The sequence below is a fragment of the Anser cygnoides genome, chromosome 1, assembly GCF_040182565.1.
Source record: "Anser cygnoides isolate HZ-2024a breed goose chromosome 1, Taihu_goose_T2T_genome, whole genome shotgun sequence".
NCBI lineage: Eukaryota > Metazoa > Chordata > Aves > Anseriformes > Anatidae > Anser > Anser cygnoides.
In genome coordinates, this window is record NC_089873.1 from 91,503,570 (window position 1) to 91,526,062 (window position 22,493).

The 22,493-nt window shown below is 42.9% G+C and overlaps 1 protein-coding gene and 1 long non-coding RNA gene across 4 annotated transcripts in view; both read right to left on the reverse strand.

The window, feature by feature from the left end:
• NECTIN3 (nectin cell adhesion molecule 3) overlaps positions 1-20,525 on the reverse strand; it is a 125,545-nt gene extending 105,020 nt beyond the window's left edge. For all 3 annotated transcript variants that reach the window (XM_048057159.2, XM_067002444.1, XM_048057152.2), the window contains exon 1: positions 20,220-20,525. In XM_048057159.2, coding sequence (XP_047913116.2) covers positions 20,220-20,382 — 163 coding nt within the window. In that variant the 5' untranslated portion in view covers positions 20,383-20,525. The remainder of the gene's footprint in view (positions 1-20,219) is intronic.
• LOC125181966 (uncharacterized) lies at positions 14,175-20,207 on the reverse strand. Its single transcript, XR_007160730.2, has 2 exons — positions 16,424-20,207; positions 14,175-15,592 (listed from the first exon to the last, which is right to left on the reverse strand). It is a non-coding gene; the product is annotated as an uncharacterized lncRNA (long non-coding RNA).
• Positions 20,526-22,493: the final 1,968 nt, after the last annotated feature.

The window sequence follows — 22,493 nt, forward strand, 5'->3', positions numbered from 1 at the left end:
GTTGCTGAACTAACTGTTCAAACTATGAAGTTGATTACTAAGCTGATACTCAGAGCTCTCTATTAAAGGAACCTGGAGTCATGAAGACTATTTCCTTGGACACAAATATTTCCATTCGAGAGCTTGTTTTGCTTGAAGACTATAGTGGAATAATAACTAAGTCATAAATCTACTTCAAAATCTGCTTTTAAAAGTTTATAATGCACAAGACACTTTACGACCACGTTATTCATCTCCTTAATTGATGGAAGATATCCACTTTGGATACATTGTTTTAATAAAGCTCAACTATCCTCCTCTTGAAATAGGAGGCCTTCTTTGCACACAATATTGGAATCCTTGTTTACCATCACTTTCAACTTCTGTGAAATAAACAGTATTCACTTAAGTGCGTAAATTTACTTGTAAACTCTCAGATCAAAACACCATCAAGAACTTTTCATATATTTTCATTTATATTTAACAAAGCTGTTGCAGATCCATCTTTTCTGCTTGCTCACTTAGAAGTCATCTGAAGGTAGTTGACACTACCAGGCATCTTCTACTGGTGAACTACAATAATTACTGAGTTAACACATTGCGAAGTCGCACCCAATCCTATTCTTTTTAAAGCTTTGAACCTAACTATATCATTCAGTTTGGACAGATGTTTTAGAACTCCTTGCCTATAGCAGTCAGCTACTACACTTCTGAGCCTGTTTCATAGACAACTATGTTAGTTGCATGTAGACACCAACAGTTTCTCAAATTGGTACAGTCCCTCTATTTCCAATTTTACCAGCATAGAGAACTTATAAAATGCAGTCATTTAGTACTCTTGGCTCTGCACTTACTCCAAGATGTCTCAAGATAAAATAGCATCACAGTTAGAGCTACGGACTCGACTCCTTTGTGGATGCAGAGATGGAAAGCATAAGCAGCTTGTTCCAATACCTCCATTGAAATACCTTCCAGGGGAACATGTTTTTTGGCCCTGTGAGTTACACATCTCTTTCTTCGAATGAACTGTATCTCTCTTCATCCTTCCAATCATCTTTCGCATTACCACAGTTTAAATTGACACCAGATTTCGAGGCCCAGTATTGCAAATGCCTGTCAGTCCAAGCTAGTTGCATTTGTTTATTTTGAGGTAAAGACTAAAGTTTCACCTTGGTTTAAACAATCAACATTTTCTTTTTAAAATAACATTTACATTGGGTTCACTAACTCCCCAGTTTTAGACTGTTCCAAGAATCTGATTTAAAACAGCAAGGCACTTAGCATTGTCATTTCACTCGTCAAAAAGCACTTTAAAGATGAAATAAGAGAAAAATCCCTAAAACTTGCTATCTTTTTTTAAAAAAACAAAACACGGGACTATCAAATGTTGCCATGATAACAGAAGCGGTTCACTGGTAATTCTTAATCAAAATTCTCATTAGGTGAAAAGAGATAGGGTGACGAAAACAGTGACCTTATTGCAGCAAAGCACTCATGCTGTGAAAACAAGAGTTTAGTCTCCATATGACCAACTTGGTTATTCACTGCAATAAACAGAAGATTTAGAAATCTTTCTATAGGGAATGCTTTCTATAGGGAATGGTCATACATGTCTAATTACAATAGCAATCCATTTTCGTTATCCATTATAGAACTGTGCCTACTTAACAGTCTACCACTAACTAGTAAGGAAGAGGGACCACATGGCCACTTCCTACCCACTTATTTTGCACTAGCTGTCAACTGTTTCCACAAGACAGTAGAGCCAAACAGCACAAAAGCAGAAAAAAAAAACAAGTCTTCTCCCACATCAGCAAGTTACTCAGCTTCTGGGTGTATCCTGCTTCAGTGCTAACACATGGAGCAGCTAAGGAGAAGAGTTCCAATCAGGAGCGGGGCAGAACAAGAACATCCCATTTTGGTGGCAGCAAGTTGCTATGTCAGCACAACTTCCCACAGAAGAGTTTTAAGGTCAGGCTAAACATCATTACCTCAGTTTAATTTCAGCTGGCATCAGAAAGATAAGTATCATTCTTCTAGCCCTTCTTCCTCCTGCATCAGTACTTATCAGGTGCCTTTGAGAGCTCACCCTACAAAATAATCACTTGATTTCTTCCTGAATTATCCTTCTGAGTTGGGTTCTCCCCTGTTAGTCAGTTACAAGTGGTAATGCAACAGAGACAGCAATAGCACAGCCACCCAGTCTGGTAGCATTTTCAGATTTGTTTAGCTAGAGAATAAAATCACTTAAGGACACAACAGAAAGCAGCCCTCAAACCACCACTTGAGGCTTTATAAAAATATATTCTTAAATTACTAGGAAGCAGTCAGTGTGCGTCTTCAGCAGAGAGCACAATCAAATTACTGTGTCAAGAAAAGATCACAACCAAGGAACAGAACAGACTCACGTAGCTCAAAATGCTTCAACATCAGCTTCCAATTGGAATTGTTAGCCAAGTCCTTGGGAGAAAACTGCTCTTAAATCAGAGAGCAAGTATTATAGCATATTCCTCCTTCACTATCACCTGCCTGGTCACAATCCCCAGCTCAAGCAGAATTCTAGTTTGTAAATCAAATTTTTGGGGGAGGTAGGTAATGAGAAACAGAAACAGATGTTACCTTCTATAACCTTTAGGTTTACTAACTCAGCTCAACTTTCCCTTTTAGGTAAAGTATTTCCTTTTTTTTTTAAATAAAGGAAAGAAGGCAAGGAAACTAAGTATAACACTTCTATCTTTGAAGAGCAATTCTTAAAACCTTGTTCAGTTTTTATTGCAACAGTATCACAGGCATGGAAAAGTCTATCGGAAGACAGTCTTGAAAATTAGGAATAACAATTGAACAGTCTTTGGCTAAAGCAAGAGAAATCCTGTTGGCCTTATTCTGCTTTACAGAGTAACAGAATCACAGAGTGGTTGAGGTGGGAAGAGACCTCTGGAGATCATCTAGCCCATCTCCCTGACCAAGCAGGGTCACCTGTAACACATTGTACAGCCTCACATCCAGGCAGCTGAGGAACATCTCCAGAGAAGGAGACTCCACAGCCTCTCCAGGCCACCTGTTCCAGTGCTCCATCACCTTCACAGTAAAGAAGTGTTTTCTCATATTAATCTGGAACTTCCTGTGTGGCTGTTTGTGCCCGTTGCCTCTTATCACTGCGCACTACTGAAAAAGTCTGGCCCCATCATCTTGGTACCCTCCCTTCAGATATTTATACACATCCATTAGATGTCTTTTCAGTCTTCTGTTCTCTAAGCTAAACAGGGCCAGCCCTCTTAGCCTCTCCTTGTATGATATTAGCTAGCTATCAGTCTTTTTTTTTTTTTTTATCTCCTCCCCCCCTCAAATTTTACTAGTGTTCCAACGACCCAACCCTTCGAATCAAGAGGTCAACTCAACCAGATTCCAGAAGAAAACCAGGAACGTTACAAAAACAATTCTGTAATGACATGTTCCTAGATTTCTCCCACAGCACTGATATATTAGCCCCACTGTGGCTGCTCACAAACTTTCTTCTCTTTGAAATATAGCTATTAACTTCTGAACGTTCACTTGTTCCATCTGTAACCAGACCAAAACTAAGCTCCAGTCTTAATTCCAAAAGAGAAACAGCAATTACATTTACAAAAGCAAATGTAACCCTTCTGTCCATTAAATGCAAACTTTGCTCATGGGAAGCAAGAAAAAGTATTAGCAAGTGCTCTTTTACTCTAGTGCAACACTAAGTAAAAATATATATTCAACTCAGTTCAGCATTAACATAGCTTGATCCCAACTCCTGCACTAAAACTTCCAAGGTCCGTATGTCTGAGCCCTTATGCTTATTTCACAATCCTGTTTTCTCCACATGTAACTAGAGCCGAAGCACAAGCTAACACTACCTCCACATACAGCAAAGACAGGACATACTCTGCTTCTTACCATGCTCCAAAGACCTTTAGCAACAGGCAGTAGAAAATCAAATGCAATCTAAGACAAGAGGAAAAATTTTTTTAAAAAAGGTTAGGCTCATGATTCAAATTGAGTTGTCAAGGACAGTCTCAGAAAGCCAGTTTTATAAGGTTAAAGCTTTAAATCCAACTACTCAGAGAGAATGTTGACAAAGCCTTAGCAACTTAAAAACTTCCTCTGGAATTTCAACTTAAACCATGTTAGCATCACTGTGTTTTACATGCTCTTGAATTATAATCTTCTACACATGTTAACACACTGCAAATTAAAATACTTGTGTTTACCCCAATACTAAGCGTTCATATGTTTACAAGACATGTTGAACTAATGAGTGAAGTGATCTATAAGGCAGCTGGAAGTTGTTCTGCAAACATTCCAATCCTCAGTTTAAACAAAAACCTCTCAATCCCATCCCCTTTAAAGAAGAGCAAGCAAGACAATAAGGTGCTCTTTTTCCAGGAATTGGGTCAGGCTTAGAAGCAGGACTAGAGGAGAACGTATCTTCAGTCCTACTCCATCCAACACTAGTAGTAGCATACAAGATAGCTACAGATACATATACCACTTCCACCCAGAAGCACAAAATGCTTCCTATTCCTCTTTAAATGTATTTATCCCCAAATATCAAATGAATAGGTATTGATATACTTAAAGAAAAGCAAGGGAGATCAACAGGCAGTTGCTCAAGTTACCACTCAAACCTTCTGAAGGGAAGGTTTGTTTAAAAGTTCCAAATGTTCTTCAAAGTCTTTTGAAACACAACATGAGTAAATAGTCCTGACACACCGAGCTGGAAGAAAAGGCTAGTCCTCCTATGTGGCATCCAGTTTAAATACTTAACAAAAATAGCTAGCTAACAGATACAGCAGGAGGTCAAAAGGAGCGCTGTGCTTCTGTTCTGCATCTTTGTTGAGCTGCTAACTGCATTAGAGACAGAAAAAGAAGTTATACATAAGTCTTTCCCAGTCAGCCTGAAAAACAAGAGAAAACTTCAAGTTCTAATGGGACCAAATTAGAACAGTAGTCAGTATGAACCAGTACCAGATGTAGGATGCTACCAAACTGGTTAGAGAACAAAGAAGGTTCTCAAAGTCACAAGAAGTTTAAGTAGATGTTGATTATATTTCAACAATTCAAGGTCACAGTCTAGAATACACCAGCAAAGAGAGAAGCTTGGTTCTAAGCCAACATCAGTAAGGTTGCATCTGGAGTTGTCCGACTGCAATACTGTACTTCACATACTAGCCACCTAGGGAATCTAGGTTTGAAAGAAAAAGCATGCTCAAAGGCTTTAAATATGGTCCACAAGGAAAGACTGGAAGAAGTCATCTTTGTTCTCAGATATGACACCCCAGTAAAGGTCCTGATTTACATATACTACCAAGTACAACCATGTAAGAACCCTTCTACTACTGAGTATGCCTGTAAATGTTAAGCAGTAAATCACCAAGACCATCTCTGTAGCCTCACCTTTCAAAAATTGTTGAATAAGATGCTGCAAACACGAAGGACCTTTGATGAAGAAGGCAGTTCCATACTGAGATATTTTCCCTCCACTCCCCATGACATGGCAACCTAATAGCTTAATTTGTCATAATAGGGAAACTGCATTTGTGCTCCCACAAGGGAAACGATTAACAAGAGCAGATTACTGTGGAAGCATAGGAAACAGCAAGAGAAAAGACTCAGGACAATCATTTACTCCTAACACTTTCAGGTGGCCCAACCCTAACCTGACCTGTCAGTTTAACTCACCACTGTTTTTTCAGTACTGGCCCATCTCCCATTGGCATCACAAGCTTTCTGCAACCACAGCATCCTCTGGCAACAAGTACCAACAGTCTTGCCATCAGTTCTAAAAACATCTGTGCTTGCACCTTCACCCGTTTTAGCTTCATTTGAGGAGCCCCTACTTTTTGCACTCTAAGAGTCTACACATTGTGTGCACACATTTTAGACATAGCTCATGATTACATTGATGCCACCATACGCTTCCTCTCCTCTCCCTCCTCCTAACAAATCAACTCTTTTCCTCAACTGAGAATTCTTTGCAGGCCACATATACAAGCCTACTTCCATACCATTGATCCTTGTCGCCCTCCTCTGATTTACTCAACCCAAGTTTTTTTTGTTGTTGTTGTTTCAGTTTGGTTTTAAAATCAAGGGAGCAGAGCTGAACATGGTATCTGAAGTATGGACGGACAACCTATTTATATATAAGCACATAACATGCTAAGTTCCCCCCTCCCCAACTGCAAAACTTGACTTGCCCCATGTACTCTTTTAATAGGTCGGCTCCTTGAAAAAGGAACGGACCATTATGTACTCAAGATTTGGTCTCTAAGTACACATAGTTCAGAAGACATAAGATATCTAAGTTAGTCCTCTCCTCCACAAAGAAGGCCTCATATACAAACATTTATCTACACTAGTCAGATTGTTTTAATAATCAACCACTGTTTTGTAAGGTAATCTACCTTTATTCACATGTAACCGCAAGCTACCTTTATTCACATGTAACTGCAAGCTACCTTTATTCATATGTTGTTGCCGATAGCATGTTGAACAAGGTTTCTTACTCCAGAAAAAACACTAAACACAAGATTCTGCTCTACACCAGCACCACCCAGAACTGTAGCTTTCACCACATGAATTCTCCCCAGAACAAGGTTTAGCAAGACCACAGTAACTACTAACTGAAGGTTTGGTCAGGTAAATACCCTCCCCACACTTCCTTTGAGAGGTCAAACCTCTCTCCTCCTTAGAAGATATTTAATGTTATTACAATACCTGCCAACTTTTTTTTTTTATGGGAAGAGGAAAGTGGCTGTAGCAATAAGTATCACACATGTCTGAAGAGTTATAGCCCATCACTCCTCCTTCATTGCAAAATCAGGAAGTTATCAATGACTTTGCAGTGTAACCTACTCCACCTAGCCACGAACTTGCTAAAATGGGGGATGTTATTCCAGGACACACGCTTACACTTAAATCTGACAAACAACCTCCCTTCCAAGTTACATGGCTGTTGTCTCAGCGCTACTATATAATAAACTTGCCATTACCTACACAGAAATACAAGGCAACTGCAATCAGAACCCAAAATGAAATACACAGTCATCACTAAGGTTTTATCATTGCTATTCGCTGCCTTTGACTGTAAGCTAAGATGACACTATCCTGCTACACAGTTATAACTAACGCACTGCCATAGTAATTGCAATGGTAACTGCAACGCCCATCTTGCTAGACAAATAGAGAAACTAGTGTCTATTCCCGAGTATAAATTGCACCAACATGTTCTTCACCTGTTGCAGACTTAATCTGTCAGAACCAAGGCATGCAGAATGTCCAGGTCCCAGGAAGCACTACTTATCGGTATCATCTCCTAGAGGAAATGCATGCACCAAGTCCATGGCATCTCGAGGGTCTCCAACAAATCATCACTGACAGAGATGAGTTGTAGTCTTCATTTCCAGACAAGATACCTACCAGTTACCACAGACACAACAGAATTCCTAGGTACAGGTTTCTTCGTAATACATATTTCACTGGCAAAGTCAAATAAGCCATAATATTGATATAAGAGAATAATGATATCATGTAGGTACAAAGGACCGCAGGAAGCCACCTAGTCCTACTCAAAGTAGGTCTGGTTATATCCTCCTGCATGGAGCCTCATCCAATCAAGTTTTGCATATTGCCATACCGTATTGCAGTCCTCATAACCGTATTGCAGTCCTCAGCCAATTTGGGAACCCTCTCCAGTGTCTCATTTCCCTCAGAGAGGCATTTTTCCCTCCTTACATTGACCTGGAATTTCCCACACTCCAGCTTACATATATCTCATATTTCTTGTGCTGCACCTCTGAGGCTCCTGGCTCAGTCTTCCTGACACATTCCCCTCAGGCAGCTGCAGGCAGAAGGGCTCCCTCCCCTCCTCCAGGCTGAACAAGCCCAACTCTGTCAGTCTCTCCTACACTCTTGCTCCAGCCAGCGAGCACCGCGGCCTGCCACAGGGCTCACTCTGGTACCTCAGCACCTTCACTGTACTCACAAGTCCTGAACTAAGCACTGTGCTCCAGTGCCAGAGGCAAAGAATCACTTCCCTTGACTTGCAGTCACGCTCAACAGCCCAGGACATGGTTGTCTTGCTTTGCCGTGGGGGCAAACTGCTTACACATGCTGTATTTATTGTTCCCCGGGACCCCACATCTGTGCCTGCCAGGCTACCTTTGAGAGCACTGGACCACAGCCCATGCTATTACATATTTTTTCCAGTCCAGATGTGGGACTTGGCACTTGCCATTGCTGAGCTCTGTGAGGTTGCAGCCAGCCCATTTCTCCAGCACACTGAGGTCCAAAGTAGCACTCCTGCCTTCTCCTGTAAATGGTACCCTGGGTTGGCATCTTCTGCAAACCTGCAGTAAACACTATCCTGTCTTCAAAGACAGGAAATTACATTTGCCCCAATACCAATTAAGCCACCAGCTGGACACGGCTTAACTGAATACCACCCTTCAAGCCACTCCCAACCACCTTCTTGGCCATCATGTGCCTAAAAAGGCCTGGAGGAGGATTTGGTCTACAGTCTTTCCAGGGACTGAGACAAGACTGATCAGACTGTAGTTTTCAGTCTTCCTTACCTCAAGATGGATGTGATATTGTTTTTTCCACTTGCCAGGAACCTCCTCAACTCACGAAGAGTTTTCAAAGGCAACAGCAAACAGTGATGTAAACCAGCTCACTCAGCACACTCAGAAGCAGACTTTTTGGTCCATGGTCTCAAATACATGCAATGACTTAAGTACTCTTGAATATTATCTTTCTCTACAGTGGGTAATGCTACATGTCAACAACTCCACTAGTAGACTCAAGGAACTAGGAGACCAGAGGGCAGGACTCACCAGTGAAAACTGAAACAAGACATATTGTACATCTTGCTTTTTCCCCCCATATCCTTCCTCACTAAGTCCCCAACCCCACCGACCAGCAGGAACACATACCCTTTAATTTTTCTTTTGTTACCAGTATAGTCATAGCAGCCCTTCCTGTCAGCCTTTAGCACCCTTTAGTCATTCCAGCTACACCAAGCTTGAGCTCTCCTTGTTCTGCACCTGTGCTCTCAGGTACTGCCTCCATGTTCCTTCTGCTTCAACCTTCCATGGACTTGGCTTGTTTTGCTGAGCCTCAGCCGTGAGTTCTCCTTTCTTCCAACAGGTCTGACAGACTATCAGCATGGATTTCCATCACATCACAGCAGCCATTTCTTGTAGTTTGCAGCTTTTTTCCCCTTGAAGACAGTCAGCTGTCCTCATCATTTGCTCACTAGAGCAGTTTCCCCACAAGAGCATGACAAGCACATTTCTGAATAAAGTGAAGTCATCTCTCCCACAGTCCAGGATTATGACCATCAAGGCTGTTTAGTCTTACCAGGATTTCAAGCTTAAATCTCAAAATCACGGAAGTCAGGGCTGCCATTGACTGTTACAGCCAGTTCTTCATATATCTAAGTACAGAATCTTGCGTAGTCAGTCCATGTTCACCTCCAACAACAAACTGACTTGAGTATATCCCAAGCACCTCCTGGATGGTTTGTGTGACACCACAATACTCTTTCAGCACAGATGTGCAATTCAGCCTGTTTGTTTGCCATGCTGGATGCACTTGCACATAGGCAGTACAGATTGGATTCCCATTTGTGCTGCCTTGACAACAGGAGTCAAAAAGCATCTCCCATCATGTCCCCTTTAGACACTTGTTCATCATTCCTCATGTTTTCACTTCGGCTTACAGAGAAGTGTGGGAGTATTCTAACATACTTGAAGCCCTGCTCAGAAATTAACAAATCCATTGGAAAAGAAACTTCCACCTTAGTCTCCCAGATAGACCTAATCTCTGCCTCAGCAGTCCTCGTTCCTCATGGAAAACAGTGGTCGGAGAAGTCAAAGCCCGATCTACAACACCAGCCATGCAGCCAGGTGCTGACCTGCTAGATGCATTCAACCCAAGTCTTTTTCCTTCATTCAGAAAGGCAACTAGTTTGTGGTCTCTGCACTTGCATCCTTCACCCTTGCCCTCAGAGTTCTTTAGTCACTCTTAAAAATGCTTAGGGTTACCATCCTTGGTGGCTACAATGATATCTGCAAAGAGTAGCCACTTAAAGATAAGTTTCTCTCCCCACTACAACCTGGATCCAAAGGGGAAACCTCTGAAGACTTTACATCAGGTCAGCAGATGGGGTGCCTCAAAGACCCAGAGTAAACTCTCTGGTAACTATTACCTCCTTTTTCTTTCCAATGACACTAGGTCTTTTGCACACAACAGGAGACTATTAAGATGCACAGAACAAAGTGCAAGCACACAATGAAACCACTAAGCAATTTTCATGTCTTCCATCTGATGATTAGAACTGCTAAGACCACAGTTTCAGTGACAACTCCATCAGGACAAACCCCAGCTAGCAAGTTAATAAGCTTCCTTAAACATGAGAAAAGCTGTCACAACACCTTTCAGTTGACGTTTCTGTGAAGGTCAGTCAAGGTCCCACTACACTGACAGGCCTAGCCAGTACTAATGGAGATGGTAACATGGGACACCCAGAGACCGTTGGCAGCATTTGGTGTTGATGGAGTGCACAGTCCTTACAGAAAGCTTAAGCATAAACTAGCAGAAAAGTTTCTACAGACAAGAAATCTGAGTTTAAGATAAGCACCCAAGCATTTTTTTTTTCTGTTAAACTGATTTTAAGGAAGAAACTGTGTCCTTGTAAGCATACAGCAACAGCTTTAAGCATTCAGCATTCCCTGTCCCCACAAGTATACCTCCCACACAGATTACAGAACTGCTAAAAAACTTCTGAGGAACACTAGTGTGCAATGTTTTTCTAAATGAAGGGATGAAACTCACAATCCCCAGGAAAGCTCCGATTCCCTCAAGCAGGAGGCTACTCCTCCAGTCCTTCCCTTTCTATACAGGGTCTTGTCCTTTCTCAGACATTAGGCATGTAACACCTATTCCAGGGACTTCTCCTGCTGTAAGCCTCAGTTATGTTGTTGCTATCTGTAGTGCAGATTACAAAGTCACAAGTCCAGGAAGGCGGCTAAGCACTAGCTTCGCATTTCCATTTACATGTACAATTGGAATGCTATCTGTCAATAATTAACAACTGCAGCCATACCATGCAATACAGAGTGACCACATTTTGTCAGCAGCAAATCATGAAATACGATGACTAAATCTCAGCTGTCCATTGCAAGATCTGATGAATTTTAAGTTACATTACAGAGTTACAGGGATGTGTGCTGCTCCCTGCATTGCTGACACTGCAGTGGAGGGCAGCATTGCAAATCATTTCAGCAAGTTAACCCTTTTTTGTCAAGGGTCTGCATCAGGACAGTAAGTCTGTTACTGATAGCCATGCACAAGAAAGCTTTATAATAGCTGCTATTTTTACTGCCAAAATCCACTTTCCATATTTGTCACACTACCAGCACTACTCTCAGCTGTGTGCTGTAAGAGACTGGTCTCACTGGCTACATACTGAACTAACAGAAATTCTTCTTAAGTTATTACTTATTGTAGGGGTTAACAACAAGAACCAATTTTCAAGCAAGCTTTTAATCATTCTTAATCTACAAGACAAACCACTTTATAGGACAACCTTCACTTCTGTTTAAGCTTGAAACATCTAAGTAGTTCTACATTTCTTCCACAGCTAGCAACTACTAGCTACGCTAGCTCTTGCCTACCCATGCACAAAAGATGAGGCTCATTTTGACTGGAAGGAACTTCCGTAGGGTATCCAATCCAATCCCCAACCTAAAGCAGGACCAACTCTGGAGTCAGATCATGTTGCTCAGGGTCCTACCATCATCTAGTTCTGAATATCTTCAAGGACAGGAACTCTACAACATGTTTCAGTGCTCCATTTGCCTTGTAGGAAGAAGCATTCTTAACATGTTACTGGAATTTCCCTTGATGTAGCTTGTGTCTGTTCCTCTTCCCCTTTCTCTGGGAACCTCTAAGGAGATCCAGTCTTCGTTTTCTCTTACCCTTTAAGTCACTGTAACCAGGAACCTGGATTCCCCAGAACTGTGTGGCCATGCCTTCACCTTTTACCCCACAAAGGTGTGCTGCTGACCCACAAGGACCCTTAGCTTCTCTCCTGTAAAAGTTTTTGTTTTCTCCAGTTCACACCACATCCCTGCTGCTGCATGGGGTCATTCTGCCCAAGGAAGATCTGACATTTGCCTTTGTTGAATTTCATGATGTTTAAGCCTGCAGACCTCTGACTCAATTAGCCCTAGCCTCCCGAATATCCACTACCACTCCCAATACAATACCATCCACAAGCTTAATGGCAGTTCATTACTGATTTGCATGAATGATTGGTGTGAAGACAGACCGTCCCAGTACAGATCCATGCGGAAACCTACCAGTAACAAGCCTCCAGCTGGACTTTGGACAGCTGATCCAAACCTCCTGAGGCCAGCTGCGCACAAAGCTTTCTTTTTCCCCCCACTCACTTTAGTCCACTTACTTAAACCATATCTCATCAGTTTGGCTACAAGGACATTTTCAGGAATCTTGTTGAAAGATTGTTGAAGCCTTACTACTGTCATACTAAGTAACACTGTTGTTCCTTTGCCCATAGCCACATCCTATGAATTCCACATCCTATAAATTCACAGAAATCAATTCAGGATCTCTTTTCAGATCAGCCTCAAGTTGTGGAGACAACACAACTCACTTTTCTCACTCTACATTACTTACATATTTGCAGCCACATCAGTTTAACACACCTGAACTGTGCCTCCCAAGTCTCAGGAAACAGCACCAGACTAGCTCTCAAAATTTATCAACCAAGAGAACTTTTGTTAATATTTCCATAGAGTCCCACAGTTTTCACCTCTTTAAAAGAGAATACTCTCAGTAGTATTCTTATATGATCTTATATGAAGCTTACATAAAATTTCTTCTACACCTGAGTACACTCACATTTGTCAGGAGGTAATGTACACTATTAGATGTTTATGCGAAACCACTGACACGTCAACTTCAATAATCAAGACACTTCACTATAGTCAAAAGCCTGTTTTACGGCCATTGAACTGAAGTTGTCTTAGACACATAAGCCATGTCCAGAAGCTTGAGCTATCTCCAATACCATCAAATACCAAAATGCAGCTATGCAGAATGCCACCTAAACTTAGTATGCTCCTTCCTGTACAGGATATCCTGAACAATTTGGTATATAGCACTTCCTAGCTACCAGAAGCAGGCTGTTTTATGCTACCTCAGCTACCAACAACACATTGCAACAGTATGTGCTCCAATCTTGTAGGAAGTGATTAATGGTATGTTTACAACTATCCAATTCCCATGTTTGTTTTCTTTAGCTATAGAGATAAATGCTACAGCACCTTAATGAAGTCATAACAATATTGCTCCTGTTTTAAGAAAATCTACCTTAGGAAGTCACAAGTGCACTGAAGTGTTTAAAGCACAGAAGTGGCACCACTGGAGAAGGGCTGTTTGTTCAGTTTTTATAGTACAAACATCAACCATGAGAAGCACATTCAGACACAGAATTAAGCTTCCCAGGTCTTTCCTGGCTTCACTGACCTCTAGTAATCATTTTTAGCAGAGTTGATAAATCATATTGTTATTGTTGCAAAGGCCAATAGGAAAGTAGGAGAAATCAAAGGGTCATATGAGGAAGTCTCATTTAAGTAACTGAAAAAAAAGAAACAGATTAACGTAAGTCAAAAGTCAGTTCATCCGTTAGCATGAAGAAGTTTCTTGCTTTTGATGCTATTTACCTTATACTTGATTAAGGCAAGTACTGTTCCACCAAATCAAGTACACTGAAGAGAAATCAAGCAAAGCCGGTTACTTTGAAAAATAACCTCGGTTTTTCCCAGTTCTACCTCCAGCAGCCATTCATCCAATAGGATGTTCAGAAGCATGCTCGCCTCAGCAATAATTATTTTCCAGCTTAATCACACGCAACATTGTATTACAATTAAAGCAGCAACAGAAGTAGACAAAAGACAGCCCACATAGAACTAGATTAAGAAATTAAGCCAAACTCTAGGTTGTAATCCTCTGACTCAAGAGTAAGGAAGACAACAGGTCAGAAAGCAAGAAGTTCATCAAGCTAGTTCAGCTCATTGCCTCCACTCATCTTTATGCACATCCAACATGGAAACCTATTTGACTAGCCTTTATTTACCTTTCAGTACCTTTCTTGGCCAGAGATTGCAACTGGGATAACTTTAAATTCTGCACTTGCTACTACATTACAGTGATACTGCTAACATGCTAGGCATTTAGAACAGTCACTTAAGGAAAATACCCTGTCAGTTCAAACTAACCACAGGAAGATACTGAGGACAAGCTTAAAAACTGTCATTTTCAGTAACAGACTCATTGAAAAGAGGGAAATGATGATCTCCTGTATCTTAAAAGATAATCTGATACAGGAAGAACAACAATAAACAGCAAGAACCATCTACTGCTGCAAGTAATTCTAATACTCCACTCAGCTCTAGACAAACTAGACTTGACTGGGTTTCATGTGGCCAAGGCGAAGTCATGCTATTTAATTTTATGTATTGCAATATTAAAATTGCTTTTACTTCCATACTGTAAATGAGAAAACTCAAGAAAAAAACCCACAAGAACACAGAAGTGATTGAAGAGGTGAGTCTGGAAGCTTATTACCTGAACTCATACCTGAAGTCACCTGAACTCATAGTGACCTTTTTGCTATCTTGCAGATGTACAACTTGATCAGATCAGTTTCCCACACTCAGGAAGACACAGGTAGAAGGACAGAAGACAGAAACCCAGGTTTCGGCTCTTCAGAAGTACTTTATTCTTTCCGATATTTTTGTTCTGCTAGTAATTCATTGACAGAGACTTATTTATCAGTTGACATTTGAAACAGTCCCAAGTCTAAAAGTTAATTAGCTGAAAGGAATTAGATGGAGAACAATAACTTGAAGTACTCATCTGTTTGATAGCACAAGAAAGTTTTGTTTTTAAACTATGACTTGGAATTTATTGTGCCATGCCTCGAAGCTCTTTAACACAAGACTGAGTATTAAGTTATATAGCAACCCCTGGCCTTGCTTTCCCAAAGTCAAGGTGAATACTGGCCATGAGTCCCCTCTGGAGTCTTACTTGCACTTATCTATACCACATTTTAACCAGCTCTTTCACACTTGTATTGCCCCCCACACACATCCAGGGAGCAAGACGAGCTCTTAACCAAGAGCTTTTTCATCTCTCCTTCATTTGTAGACTGCAAACAATCACTTTCCCCGTTATCTTTTACTGCTTATTTTGCTTTTTAAATACTTTAACTATTCCCTTCCATTTTACCTATGTTCAGCTTTTCCCACCTTCTCCTTTTTAACTATTTCTGGGATTTCTTCCCAGACTTACTGGTACTCTTTCCTACACAACTTTTCTGCTTTCTAAGAAGGAGTCAAGAGCATGACTGTTAAGCAGTAAATGGATTGTTAAAGTTTGATCGATGATGAATTATTGGATTAGGCATGGAATGCATTCTCTCAATAAAAATATATATTATTTCACTTCCAATGGTTATGGTCTCTGAAGCACTGAACGCCACTGTCCTCCAAATTAGCACCTTGAAAAAAAAATACATGTTTAGATAAGCTAATCCTAAAAATAAAACAACCCCTCTTCCCCCTCAAGCAAGAAAAACAAAACACATGACATAATGAAATAAGTAACAGTAGTTAAGTAATTGCATCTACAGCTATTTTTCAAGTGTATTTAGGAAAATCTGGCCAGTGAGTATCCTTTGAAAAGTTCCTAACAAAACTCCTCACAAGACCTTCTGAATTAGTATCTGTATGCTACCAAGTTTAACAGTCATCAGAAGAAAGCATACAAGCAGCCCTGATTCCACACAATATGGCCATTCAAAGCTGTAAACAAGATGTCACATAACAAATACAGAGTTAAGATAAAGCGATGGGTTACCACACAGCTCATCTTTGAGGAGTAATGTACCAGGACTACAACACCTGCACGCAATGCAACTGACATGAGCTCCCTCACTTCACTGCCAACTTGCCTAGTTGGTCAGTAGCCATGGATTGTGGTCCAAACCAGGTCTGCACACAGGAGAAACCCAAGGTTGCCCTCAGTCCCAAGACAGAGGTGAGGGCTACTTCCACAGCAACAACACAGTCTAAAATGGGACAGCAGGCTGTTGGCAATCAGCGAGATTAATCCGCACCAGTTTGTACAGCAGGTATACTGCCCTCCTTTCATTCACTACTGACTTTGTTTCAAAGCACTGAGACTTAAACTTGAGATTGTAGGGCTCCTAACTGAGCTTTTCAACAGGCCCTAGAAATGTTCCTCACCAGTCCCACACATGGCTGGCTGATACAGCATATCCCCGGCTCCTTTTCCCAGCAGATGCATTTACATCCGTGATGTTGCATACCTTGAAAGCTTCGACTACCAGCATCTAAGAGGTAATCAGCTGATTTAGATGCTCTGCAGAGACAGCACACTTTTGCTTCTCCTGCTGTAGAACACTCCTGCTTTCCAGTATCATCCTGGGAGCCACACTACATAAAGGGGGTGGAAAAAGAAAGATCTACACCGATCATATATCTGAAAGAGACACATGGCACTGCAGTCTTACAAGAAATAAATCCTGCCTGAGTCCTCTTTTGCTCAAGATAAAACATTCACATTCCATGACATAAGGCTATGTTATTTAAGACAGCAATAAAGAGAGGAACACATTGTTTAGATCAAGAAACAGCTCCATCTTTACATAGCGTAAGTGGCTAACAAGTCATCACAATTTTTTATAATACCTGAAGTATTCAGATCTCAGCACCTCAAGGTAACATTATATTTCATTTCCATACGTATACAGGTGTTCTTGCACAACAGAAGCCAAAATGTTACAGCAATCATGAAGTTTAGTATGAATGAAACCTAAGGATGCCAATTAACACTGATGAATATAAAACCTACCACCTGCTTTCACCCTCTCCATGAAAGTTTTATAACCACTTCCATCAGCTAGAACAACTCAGCCACTATTTTTATTTACATGTTACATTGCATGTTAAAAAAGTCTTGTCTAATATTTAAATAGCAGTCAAGAACAAGCCTATACAATATATTTTATTAAACGTAGATGCTAACATTGTAGTTAGCCTGTATTTATTTTACATGAGCACCACAGTTTAACAGTGATCTTAAACACAACAGACCTACCGCAACGAAACAGAACGAAGAACTGTTCCAAAACTGTAGACTATTTATTATTTCGAGTTAAATTGAAGTATGAGCTGGACAAGCCTCTGGTTTCATTTTTTGCTGATTAACAAACAATCCATGTTTAACTCTTCATCTGTCAGAGGTTACTGTTACGTCTTCCAGTGCAGTTGCTCTGTTTCCCCACACAGATGCTGCACACACTGCTGTACCAGCCACATAACGTACCAGTATTTCACTCTCCTCAAGTACCGAAATCCCTTCTACTCCTCCTCTTACTATCATCTTATTGGGTCTCCTAAAGCCTTTTCTAAGTGCATTTCTCTCCCTACCATCTTCTGAAAACGCATATTCAGACAGGAATTCCTAAGCCATTATCACTGTCCTTTTTTCTCCCTGTACACAAAAGGCTTGTATTGTCTTTTCAGCGCCCGGCTGTACTTCCTCTTCCCCCACGTAGTAATCTTGTTTGTTTGACCTCATATTTTTGTCATGACTTAGCCCGAAAGTCATAATAAAATTCCCAGTCAACTAGACTGTTCTGATCAATAGTTACACAGGAATTTCCTTAGCTTTATTCACAGTATCACTTCTGTATATGGTACACTGCATACCTGTATTTGTATAGTTTTCACACCTTTATAACCCAACCCATGTAGCTGTCCTTCCAGCTCCACTACACTGTGGTGTTCTGTACTGCAGGTTGTTTTAGTAGACTGTTTCTACCCCTCTGAATTTAGAAGGGTATGTCCCACAAATGCTTCTTTTTTTCCTTGTTCTATAAAGAAGCTAAGCATAACCAACAACTCAAATTGCAAAATATGAGTTCCCCTCAACAAAGTCACTGAAAAACACAGTGTACATTGTTCCTTTCTAGTCACCTTAAAATTCTGCCTGGTTTCTCTTTAATTCATGCTTACACTCCAAAAACAACATCATTATGAAAACTAATTGTGTACTGAAATTATGACCAATTCATTATTCCGTAGCTGACAAGTCCACCTACTCAGCATAGCTGAAAATTACTTGACAATACATACACTATTTCATGGATCAAGAGTTAGGGTAATGCTTGCTACGCATGTCATATGTTTCCCTTACTTCAAAAATACGCTAATTTTGATTGTATAAGCTTAGTACATACTTCATTGCATCGAATGGTGTTTGATGGAGAAGTAACTGGTAGAATTAATTGTACACATAATCTGAACTTGATAGCCCCGTTTTACTGAAAAAAGCAGTATTTATTAACGTAGCTCTGTCTTGATTCAAAAAAATCCAGGGGTTGCTGTTACTTCAGATTTCACATGTTTTCTCTTCCTTCCCACTTCAGCTTTTTTGGGGTAATATTTCTCTGAGGAATTACAGATCAAATAAATCATCATTTCTAGCTGTCAGTCAAAAATGATTGAGTAAAGGTTTGATTTTATATTGAAGGCTTTCTGCTAGGGTTTTCTGGTGGCGCTGTTTTCAATTCTTCCTTTTGCTAGCATTATCAGCACTGACCAGCCAGCAGGAAAAACGGTGATGAAAAGTAATCAGCAGTCTTGGGTACTGTCAACATCTAATCACGCTCAGAACTTATTTATGTGAGATGACACTAGCATTATTAAAAGCTACAGCCGTTGTATATATACGTGTGTTCCCCCCCCCACTTATCTTTGACAGTTCCAGAGATAAGGAAAACAACTGTGGGAAATTTCAGGAGCAGGAAAGCAGGAAGAGAGTTAACTGAACACTAAGATACTGACCAAGAACTCTTTTCCCCTGCTCCTGACCTCACAGTCCAGGAGTCATTTGTACTTTAAGATTTCCCCATTTTGTGCTTAGATCACACTTCAAAACTTCTGGCAGATGTTTTCAAGTGTTATCGGTCAAGTTCACATACGCCAAAAGCAATCTGGGAAGACTGACAACTGATTTACACTCATCAAGACCGAAATAGAAAGCCACCACATGACACAGCACACGGATGCTCTGAACTTCGTTGTTACTATTATCTTTATATTTAGATGTAAAAATAGCTTAGCAAGGCTATGTCAAGTCTTGAACTACAACTTATTCACCTCAAAAGAGAAGCAATCTGAACCCTTTGTTTGATCCTGAGTGAGAAGCGTGCTACCACAGTAAGTCTGCCAACCCTACGTAAACTAAGTCTTCAGACCTTGTTTTCAACTGTAGCACCTCCTTAATAGTGAAGGATTCATAACAAATACAGCCAAACCCTGCCTAATAAGTGTTTGTTATTGCCTAAGAGCTCCAAAGCCTTATGCGTGGAAACTAACTGCCGGATGAATTTACGAGGGGACGAAACTAGGTCTTCAACACTTCCTGCAGCGCTCAGCCAAGGAGCCGCAGAGAACGCGCAGTAAGGCAACCGACCTTGTTTCAGTTACGTTACCAGCGGCTCAGCTTCGCGGCTGACAAACCGTTAAAAGCCATCGGAACGCCACCAGCGCAGCCGCCCCCCCGCAGGGGCAGGGGGCACGCCGGCCGTCCCGAGGCGGCTCCGTTTCGGCAGGCGCACGTCGCGCGGCTCCAGCGGGCAGTAACCATCTTCCTGAGAGCCGCATCGTTGCCAGAGGGGGGAGACTATCACATGCGGGAGCGCAGCCTCGCAGCGAGCGGCTCGCTCCGTGCGGGAGCGCTTCCCCGCTCCCCTACCGCCGCCCCCCGCAGCCTGCCCACCCCCGGAGCCCCCGAGCCGCGGCCCCGCGAGGAGCAGGAAGGGCTCGGCGCTCCCTCACACCCGGCACGCGGCGGCGGGACGGGGGCTGCCAGCACGCCCCCAGAAGGGGCGGAAGGAGGCGAGGGAAGCCCCGGGCAGGCCCGGGACATTCCCGCAGCCCCAGCCCAACTTCCCCGGCCCGCGGCCCCCCCCCCCCACTAGCGGTACTAACGGCACTAACGGTCCGCACCGCAGCCCAAAGGCTGCGAGCGCCGCGCCCCCTCTCTCCTCTCCCCCCCTTCCCGCGAAGTTTCCCCGCCGCTCCCCCCGGCCTTACCGCAGCACAGGCGGGACACCAGCAGCCCCAGCAGCCCCAGCCCCGGCCCGCCGGGCGCCGCCGAGCCCAAGCGCCGCCACCGCCGCCGCCAGGAGGCACCGGCCGCGGGGAAAAGTTCCCCGCGGGCTGCGGGAGCAGCAGCGGCGGCCGCGGCCCCGGCCATGCTCCGGGCTCGGCTCCCAGGCACTACGCTCCGTGCCCGGCTCGCTGCCCGGCTCCGGCTCCGTCCCGCCGCCACCGCCCCGCTCCCGGCTCCGGCCCCGTTTAGCAGCGAGCAGGGAGGCGCCGCGCCCGACTCCCCGCCCTCCGCCGAGCGGGCCGCACCACCCGCTGGGGGGGGGGGGGGGGGAGAGGGAGGGAGGCGTGCGCCGCGCCCCTCAGTCCCCGCCCCCGCCGTACCCCTCCCTCCCCGCGCCTCCCCCCCCCTCGGGCAAATCGTCTCGCCCCCCGTCCCCGCTCCGGGTAGATCCAAACCCAACGGGGGGTTCCCCGTGGCAACGCGGAGAGTGAAGCTGAGGGGGAGCGGGAGGGGGGGGGCGCCGCGGCATCCTCGCCCCCCCCCCCCCCAGTGTGGGGCTGTTGGTACGCGCCGCCCCGCCCACTCTCCCCAGCCCCGCCCGCCCGGCCCGGGCCGGGGGCGCCGCGCCCCCCCCCCCTCCCCGACCCCTCCCGCCCCAGGGGAGGCCGGGACCCCCTGAGGGGCCCAGAGCAGGGGTGGGGCTCCGCGGGCCGCAGGGGACGCGTTTCCATCTCGGGTGTTCTGTGCTTAGAAGAGTGACTGAAAAATACTCAATATAGCATGGATATACCATGAATATACCACGAATATACCACATACCACCAATATACCATGTATATACCATGTATATAACACCATTGTACCATGTGCCATGAACATACCATGAATATACCACCAATATACCATATGCCATGAATATACCATGTATACACCACCAATATACCATATACCACCATGAATATACCATGTATATACCGCCAATATACCATGGGTTGTGATACCGTGCTGGGATACCTGCTGGTTAGGGGTTCCCCGATCAGCCCACGTTCTCCACACGGCAGTGCAATGCTCACTAACTTCCCTCCATGCTGGGCACCAAAAGCAGCTCTCTCCCAGCCGTGCACGGCTAAGCTTATCAGAGGCTCGCACTGTTCATCCAGTCTTCAGCTACTCCAAATGTTTTCCAATTAGCTGCCTTCATTAGTTTTTAGCTGTGGAACTAAACCAAATTCAGGCAAAGAGTTCCTACGGGCAAACTTAGCCATGATGGGTGTTTTACATTTGTCGCCATTTTGGAGGGCCATCAAACATAACTGAGAGGACTCTAAAAGTTTTGTCAAATCTCTTCCATTCCATAAATCTAACCCTCAGATGATACAAAACTCTTCCCTTCCCAGTTTGCTCTGGGATGGGGATTCAGTGTTGCTCAGGTGGTGCATAGGATCTTGTCCCAAACTGCATAAACAACTTTTGGGGACAGTTTGTTCAGAGGATAAAGGGCTATGCAGTGGCATGGTCTTCCCACTCTGTTGATACTCTCAAAGCCTGACCCTTTACTCTGTGGTGCAATTTTTGCCATTTTGATTCCATGGAAATCCATATATCCCACCATGCCAATAAATCTGGATAAATGTAAGACTGAATTAATCATGAATTAATTAATCATGAATTAATTAATCATGAATTAATCGTCCAAATTTATTTATACTTAGAGGCTTTAAAATGGGAAAATTGATGAGCGTAGCGGTAAGAGAATGTTTTAATATGGCTTTGCTGTTGTAACATTCCAGGCAGATGTATTAATTGTGTGTAATTATTCCATTTCCCCATATAGACAAGTCCTATATAGATAAATCCCCCTTCTACTGAAGAGTTGAAGCAAATTACATCTCATAATTACGTTTACACCAAGTTCAAGGCAGTCTTTAGCTGGACAGGAAATGTAATGGGGCCATAGCGTAATTGAGAGTGCAACCCTTAAAATCCTATTTGTGACAACTATAATCAAATTGTCATATGCTATATTATTTTCAGTTCTTCTCATTCCCAAATAACAAAAGGCATTAATTGCATTAAAATGAAATGTTTTGAAGGTCTGGCACCAAAATATGTGCACCTATTCACCCGGGCTAAGGAAGCAAATGCGGTTTGTCATATTTAAAGCTGTGCCCAGTCTGTAGGTAACAACTTCTAGTGCCAAGTTCAGCGCTGTTGCAGGCAGGCATCCTGGAGACTATGTGATAGAAAAGGAAATT